Genomic DNA, 7,725 nt, shown 5'->3' with positions numbered 1-7,725 from the left:
GGAAGGAAGGAAGGAAGGAAGGAAGGAAGGAAGGAAGGAAGGAAGGAGGGAAGGAGGGAGGGAGGGAAGGAGGGAAGGAAGGAAGGAAGGAAAAGAGAGAAAGAGAGAGAAAGAGAGAAAGAAAGAAAGAAGAAAAGAAAGGAAAGCTACACTAACAGGTCAACAGATAGTTGTCTCCCATCTTAAAATGGCACCTGGTGATTTTCAGACTTGTAATTTGGGAATGGAATTGGAATTTGGGTACTTAAAGATTTACTTACCAAAAATAAATAAAAAGGGTGGCTAGGTGGCGCAGTGAGTAAAGCACTGGCCCTGGAGTCAGGAGGACCCGAGTTTGGTTCCGGCCTCAGACACTTAACCCCCCCCCCACACACACACACACACACACACAAACTAGCCATGTAACCTTGGGCAAGTTACTTAACCCCAATTGCCCTCCAAAAAAGAAAAGAAAAGCTAAATAAATAAATAAAAAGAGGTTAGAAGTATAATTATATACATCACCGTAAGTTCACGACCTCCTTTCTTTCACTAGCATATTCCAGAAACATGACCCATCGGCCCTCTTTAGGAGTATTCTCACCATGTAGCTTTGTTCTGGAGAAGTGATACAAGCACAGAGTCAGCTAGGTGGTGCAACGGGTAGAAGACCTTCTATAATTGGTGCTTCCATTTCCTTTCCACTCCCTATCTTACCTTTCTTTAGTCTGGCTTCTGCCCTTATCAATCAAGTGAAATTGCCCTCTCCAAAGTTACCAGTGATCTGTTAATCACTAAAACTTATGGTTTTGGTTTTTTTTTTTTAATTAGTTCTCATCCTTGATCTCTGCAGCCTTTGACAATGTACGCCACCTTCAAACTCCAAACATTTTCACTTGATCTTTTCTTATCGAGAATTCTTTCCCTCTTCATCCCTGCCTCTTGACTTCCCTGAAGTCTCAGTTAAAGTCCCACCTTTTACAAGAAGTCTTTCCCAGTCTTGATCAACCTTAGTGGCTTGCCTCTGATTATTTACAATTTACTTTGTGTATGTCTGTACATAGTTGTTTCTTGTCATCTTGGCATTAAATTGTGAGGTCCTTGAAAGCAGGGATTGCGTGCGTATGTGTTTGTATCCCCAGTGTTTACTTAGCACACTGCTGAACAGAGTGAGTGCTTATTAAATGCTTGACTTGTGTTGGGATTGGAATCAGAAAGACCTCCCTTCAAATCCTACCTCAAAAATTTACTAGCTGTGTAACCCCAAGCAAGTCATTTAACCTCTACCCTCACTTTTCCCATCTGTAAAATTAGGGGGCAAGACCTTGGTTTCCAAGGTCCCTTTCTTCTCTAGAGAGACGAACTTGATTCTGTTATACTTAGACTTGCTCTCTGAAAAACAGAGCACAACCTTTTTGTTTCTGGGTTCCTTTGAGAAGTTTTGTTACTAAAGACCACAGAGACAGAAAACATTAAAACAATGAAGGAAAGTTTACACATTCTTAGGAGGCTTACCTGATGATCCTGGTCCTGGGAGTGAATATATAGGGAATTAAGTCTTAATCATTTTTAGCTCTTTTTAACTTGACTGAAATACTGCTAGCTCATGCTCTCGATTTTTAACTGATATAACTTAGGTCAGTCAGTCAATAAGTGGATACTGTGCTAAATGCTGGGAACATACATATGAAAAAGAGAGTCCTTGCCTCCAAGAAGTTTACAATCTAATAGGGGAAGAAAACATAAAAAAAAAAAAAAAAAGGAAAGGGGAGGCTAGGGGGCACAATGAATAGATCACTGGTCCTGGAGTCAGAAGGACCTGAGTTCAAATCTAACCTCAGACATTTAACACTTACAAGCCGTGGGACCTTAGGCAAGTCGCTTAACCCCAATTGTCCTCCCTTCTCCCCTCCAAAAAGAAAAAAAAGTAAGAGAAAAAAAGGGAGCAGGGGTAATGGAGAGGTCCAGAGTACTGCAACCAGGTGGAGAATGATAGTTCTTCAGTAGGGGTTCTGAACCTGGGATTGATGGGATAGATTTCAGGGGATCCATGAACCTGGAAGGGGAAAAATTACTTCTTTATTTGAATACAATTGGCTTCCTTTGTAATCCTAAGTATCTTATGCATTTAAAAACATTATTCTGAAAAGGGCTTCACCAGACTGCCAACTGGGTCCATAACACAGAAAAGGTTAAGAATTCCTGTCTTAAGGGTCTTTAATTTCTTATTTAAAACCCTGTAATTTTTAGCTGATTTCTAGCTTCTTTCTGCTAATGTCACCTGTGCCTAAGGGATTGCTAGAAATAGGTACTCCGGTAGCTCTCTATTATAATATATCTGGGATCAGTATAAATACCTCTATTAGAAATTTAAAAGTATTAACAGCCCGGCTCCTTCCTACCCCTCTCACATCACTCTCCTCCATTCACCTGATAGCCAATCCCTCCTAGTCTGCTTGCTGTCCTCCGAGCCTGGAAAACTCTACCTTCTCACCTCTGCCTCTTGGAAACCCTGGTTTTCCTTAAGACTCCACTCAAGCATCACTTTTTACAGGAACTTCCTTGGTTCCCCTCTCAATACCCTTCTCATCCAAGGTTACCTGATGTCTTCTTTGTGTATTGTCTATATGCTTCTAAATACCTCTCCCATATTAAAGCAGGTCCTTGAGAGAAGAGACCCAAGTCTGACTTTTGTCTCTCTCCAGCATTCAGCATCATGCTTAGAGCACAGTCTGCCATTGGACTGGAACAATGTAAAGAGGGCATCAAACAGCAGTTGCAAGTGCTGGTGTGATGGAGAGTACTTGTCTGGAGTAAGAACACGCATGGTACTGGGAGTCCCAACAATGTTACTTCTTATAGCTCTGTGACTGCAAATAAAACATCTGACTTATTATCTCTTAGGTCTCTCCCGGCTCTGAGAGTTCTCCATTTCTTTTTTTGCTTTTTTGGAGGGGAGAGGGCAGGGCAATCGGGGTTAAGTGACTTGCCCAAGATCACATAGCTAGTAAGTGTTAAGTGTCTGAGGCTGGATTTGAACTCAGGTCCTCCTGACTAGGGCCATGCTCTATTCTCTGCTCCACCTAGATGCCCAGAGTTCTCTCTTTCTAAAGCCCAGGTTCTGTCGTGAGCTGTGTGACAACGAAACCCTATTTATTAAGTGGAGATAATATGTGGAATACTTGTTTCAGAACTGTTAAGAGGAAAAGGAAGGAAATTTAGCATTTATATCTTGTTCAGACGTTTCAGTAAGGCCCGACTCTTTGTGACCCCATTTGGGGTTTTCTTCACAGAGATAATGGAGGGGTTTGCCATTTCCTTCTCCAGCTCATTTTACAGATGAAGAAACTGAGGCAAACAGGGTGAAGTGACTTGCCCAAGGTCACACAGCTAGCAGATGTCTCAGGCCAGATTTGAACTCAGGAAGATGTTTCTTGACTCTAGGTCTGGCGCTCTATACGCTGCACCACCTAGATGCCCCAGTATTTATACAGCACTTGCCAAATACCTCATCTGATCCTCACATCAGCCCTGAGAGGTAGGACCTATTATTACCTACATTTTACAAAGGAGGAAACTGAGGCCAAGAGAGGTTAAGACTGAACAATGATGAGTCCAGATTCACACAGCTAATGAGTATCAGAGTCAGCACCTGAACTCAGGTCCTCCTGACCCATCTACAAAGTTATCTAGCTGCCAAGTATCCATGTGAGTAAGTGGAAGCATGTAGTGCAATAGTTAAGAAAAAGGTTGATACTAATGCTGTTAGATTTCACAAGGCTGGCTGCCTTCTGTAACTTGAATTAGTCTGAATATTTTCCAGGTAAGGCTTTAGGATATGAGAAGGATGCAACCACAATTTCCCATTCTTTGACATGAGCACATATGTCTGTTCCCCAGTACCCTAACTAGCAATGGCGTAGTCTGTGTCCCTTGTATGGTATCTTGTAGCTGTCTTGGTACCACCTCCACCTGGAAGAGAAAATTTTTCTTACAAAGAAAGGCTGAATCGGTGATATGTTTTAGCACCGTAATAGCGATAAACCACAGAGCTATCATTATTTATTCAGCAAAACTACAAAAAGGGCAGGCTTTGTGCTCCATGCAATGATAAAGACACAATTATTGCCTTCATGCAGTTTATAGTCATGTTATTTTAGAGGAGGATGCGATCTTGGAGAACATTTAGTCTGACCTTATCTGACTGATCAAGACACCCAGAAATCTTAAAGTGAAATGCCCAAAGCACAGGGCTAGTTAGCAGCAAAGCCAGGGCTACGACCCAGGTCTCCTGACTCCCAGGCCAGTCTTGGTGACAGACAAAAAAGATACTCAAGCACGCACCTAAATTATAAAATTACTGAACAGAGGCAGTACAATGAAAGCTTTCAAGGGTTTACAGAAACCATGTTTCACTGAAACAAAAATCACAGAAACTAGACAATGCAGCTAATTACTGATGAACAGAGAAGACACAGAGAAGTCAGAGTCCATGAATTAATGGCTTAGAATAAAAGACTTCAAAAACTAATTATGAATCTAAATAAGAGAACAGATATAGAGCTGGAAGGATCCTCAGAGGACGAGTTCCTTTTATAAGGAAACTGGGGTGACATAAATATCGTAAGTAACATTTGAACCCAGGCCCCCACTCCAAGAGTCACTACTTTTTCCAACCATGTTTGAGTGAGGGGTTGTGAGGGTGGGGAGGAGGGAGAGAAGAGATGCAAATCTGTCTCAGAAATATAGCTTAACAGGTAAGGAAAAAGACAGAAATCAAGCTCTAAATCAGAAGTGCCATCGAAGATCCCTCAGTCATCAATTATTTAATCTAGATATGATCTCATCTCTCATTCTTGACCCAGCGCAGTGATGTTCATTATTCTCCATGAGAATGGAATTTTTTTTTTTAGCACCTAACATGTCACTGATGGTAGATATGGAAACTGAACAGATTCATTACCCAAGATTCAAGACTGGTTTTACTGAAAGGGCATGTATTGGGTCTCTATAGCTGGTGTGCATGGCTAACCTAATATTTATAAGTAAGAAAACACTATCTGACTTTATATATAATTCCTGCTTTGATTAATACAGAAACAGATCTATCTTAAGCAACATGGAACAGCGTAGAAGTAGAAGGAACTCTATTCAAAGAGTCCCAAACCCTGCATGGGAATTGTCACTACATGTCCATGGCCTTGGAAAAATCACTTACAACCTTCACTTAAAAAAAAAAATCACTATCTACCTCAAAGATACTACACAAGTCATTGAGATGGATCAAATGAGAACAGATTTATAAAGTATTACAGAAATAAAATCAAGGATGGCTAGAGTCCTAAATGTTTAAGGTCAGGCGGGACCTTGGAAACCCCTCACTTTGCAAACGAGAATAATGCCCTTCCCAAGCAAATGAGTCAGAAGATCTGAGTTTGAATCTTGACATTGCCATTTAGTATTTGTGTGACGTTGGGAAATTCATTTCATTTTCTCTGAGACCTGGTTTGCTTATCTATAAAAGAGGGGGATGGATTAGGTCAGGGGTTCTTAAACTGGGGTCCATGTACCATTTTTTCCCCTAATATTCTGATAACTATTTCAATATAATCTGGTTTCCTCTGTAATTCTATGTATTTTATGCATTTGAACATAGTATTCTGAGAAGGGGATCATAGGCTTCACTAAATCCTTATATTATACTAGAGCGCCCCTCCCCAGATTCTTTCCGACTCTAAATCCTATGACCTTGTAAATAAAATAGTGTATACAGACCATGAAGTGTATCCTGAGCTAAAAAAAACAAAACAAAAAAACCTAATTGATTTTATAATAATTTGTGAAGTCAAATAAGAAAAGATTGACTCCCAATTCTATTTATTATATAAAATCTTCTGTAAATGATATGCCTAAAATGAGATTCACCAACTGCTACTAAAACATGTATTTCAGATATACAAAATAACTCCATAATGTAATAGTCAATAATGAATCGTTACATAAAGGGCCCTAGCTCACTGCTGATTTTCTCAACACACACAAGCACACAAATAACTGTGTTTTAGCATCATGATTTTTTTTCCCAGTAGTAAAATAGTGAAGACAGACAACCAAGTAAATAATAAAGTCAAATGCAAGAACACATAAAAGTCCAATACAGACACAAGAGAATAGTCAAGCATTTAAAATCGGTGATTAGTTGGATCAAATATGTACTTTCTTTGCATTTTCATAACAATTCTATTCAGAAAATGCTCTGCTTCCTGTATGACTAAGTTCTCATTATGGCAGGTGTGGGTTTTTCATCAAAGCCCATTAAGTGGCTTGACAGTAATGATACAACTTGCATATATTTCACCAACGGTTCTGATATACTTTCACTGATCTCCAAAAGCTAATGATTTTAACAGAATGACATAATGAATATCAAACCAAAGGTCTCCTAAAGAAACACCTTTTCAAAGCAGTCACTGTTTCTAAATGGAAAACATGGACTGAATTCTAATGTTAACCCATAAGCAATAACAAAATAGATTTTCAAAATTCGACTATGTAAAATCTTGAATGGTGCCAACTTCTTTGTAACAATGTGACTGGTCAACAACACAGGTAGGTATGGCTGCCATGTTTCTGCCCCATCTGGGAGAAGGTGTGGCTTTCACTTGCTAACAGGGAGTACTTGAAAAGACATTAAGCAGTCTATAAACCAGTTGGAGGGAGCCATCCAGACTTTGCCCTGACGAACCCTCTCTGGGTGATAATTAGAGAAAGCATCATAGATGATATATTGTGTGCAGAACCGCTGATCTGAGTCAGGTCTGGCGTGGTACGATACTGTATTGATCGTCTGAGTCACATCACTGTCTGGTTTTGGCTTTCTATTGAGGATCTGCCCTCCAGATGCTTTGGCCAGTTTTATAAGCTCATCCTTGGAATGATGTTTGAAAGTCCCCTCAAAATAGAAGTAACAGCCATCAAATAACTTTGGCAGCTGAAAGAAAATGAAGGGAAAATCTGTTAGCAGGAAACTAACACACAGAGAATTATATGCTTTAGGTGAACAAGGGGAATAAAAGAAAAATTAGTGTCAGGAAATCAATTGAGACAGACAATTGGTAAAAATGATACCTCAAATCACACAACTACTGGTTGAAGAAAAATGCATGTTGTGGACAAGCAACATTCATTTGTAAATTTTACCTCCAATATTTTAGTAAATTACCTAATTCATTAACTTCAATTCCTATTTTTGGTATCCTTAGGTAGGTTTTGCAAATGTGAAAATAAAACAAACCACCTTTCTGTTTATTGTATATGTCTGTCTGTCTGGATTAGGAATGTTTGATGGAACCTGGAGTCCCAGAACCCTAATCCAATCCTTTGGATTCAGAAATGTTGATCGCAAACTTTTAGTTATACTCTGGAAATAACCAGGACAGAAGACAGTAGGCAACCTTCCCCCAATGTGATCAAATCTGAATATCCTTAACCCTACACATTTCCAGGGCTATCATCAGCTAGGGCCTCTAGGGATGCAGTTACTTTTTTTTTTTTTTTAAGGGTTAAGTAACTTGCTCAAGGTTACATGGCCAGTTATTTCTGGGTGTGGTGCTGAGTATCTGAGCCCGGATTTGATCTCCAGGTCATCCCAACACTGGAGCTGGTGCTTTTACTCGCTGAGCCACCTGGCCGCCCCTAAGCAATTGGGGTTGAGTAACTTGCTCAAGGTTACATGGCCAGGTGTTT

General features: G+C 39.9%; 1 protein-coding gene across 3 annotated transcripts in view; it reads right to left on the bottom strand.

Annotated features, from left to right (window-relative positions):
- Positions 1-6,034: 6,034 nt before the first annotated feature.
- Positions 6,035-7,725, bottom strand: part of BARD1 (BRCA1 associated RING domain 1) — a 142,815-nt gene continuing 141,124 nt past the window's right edge. For 2 of the 3 annotated variants that reach the window (XM_069075205.1, XM_069075207.1), the window contains one exon: positions 6,035-6,970. In XM_069075205.1, coding sequence (XP_068931306.1) covers positions 6,638-6,970 — 333 coding nt within the window. In that variant the 3' untranslated portion in view covers positions 6,035-6,637. The remainder of the gene's footprint in view (positions 6,971-7,725) is intronic. The other variant, XM_069075206.1, reaches the window with a different exon arrangement.

The sequence above is a fragment of the Petaurus breviceps genome, unplaced genomic scaffold (genome assembly GCF_028583685.1).
Source record: "Petaurus breviceps papuanus isolate PSGF00001 unplaced genomic scaffold, PetGlider_PUasm1.0 90903, whole genome shotgun sequence".
Taxonomy (NCBI): domain Eukaryota; kingdom Metazoa; phylum Chordata; class Mammalia; order Diprotodontia; family Petauridae; genus Petaurus; species Petaurus breviceps.
Note: the sequence above shows the minus strand (reverse complement) of the source record. Positions and strands in the feature narration are given on the sequence as shown.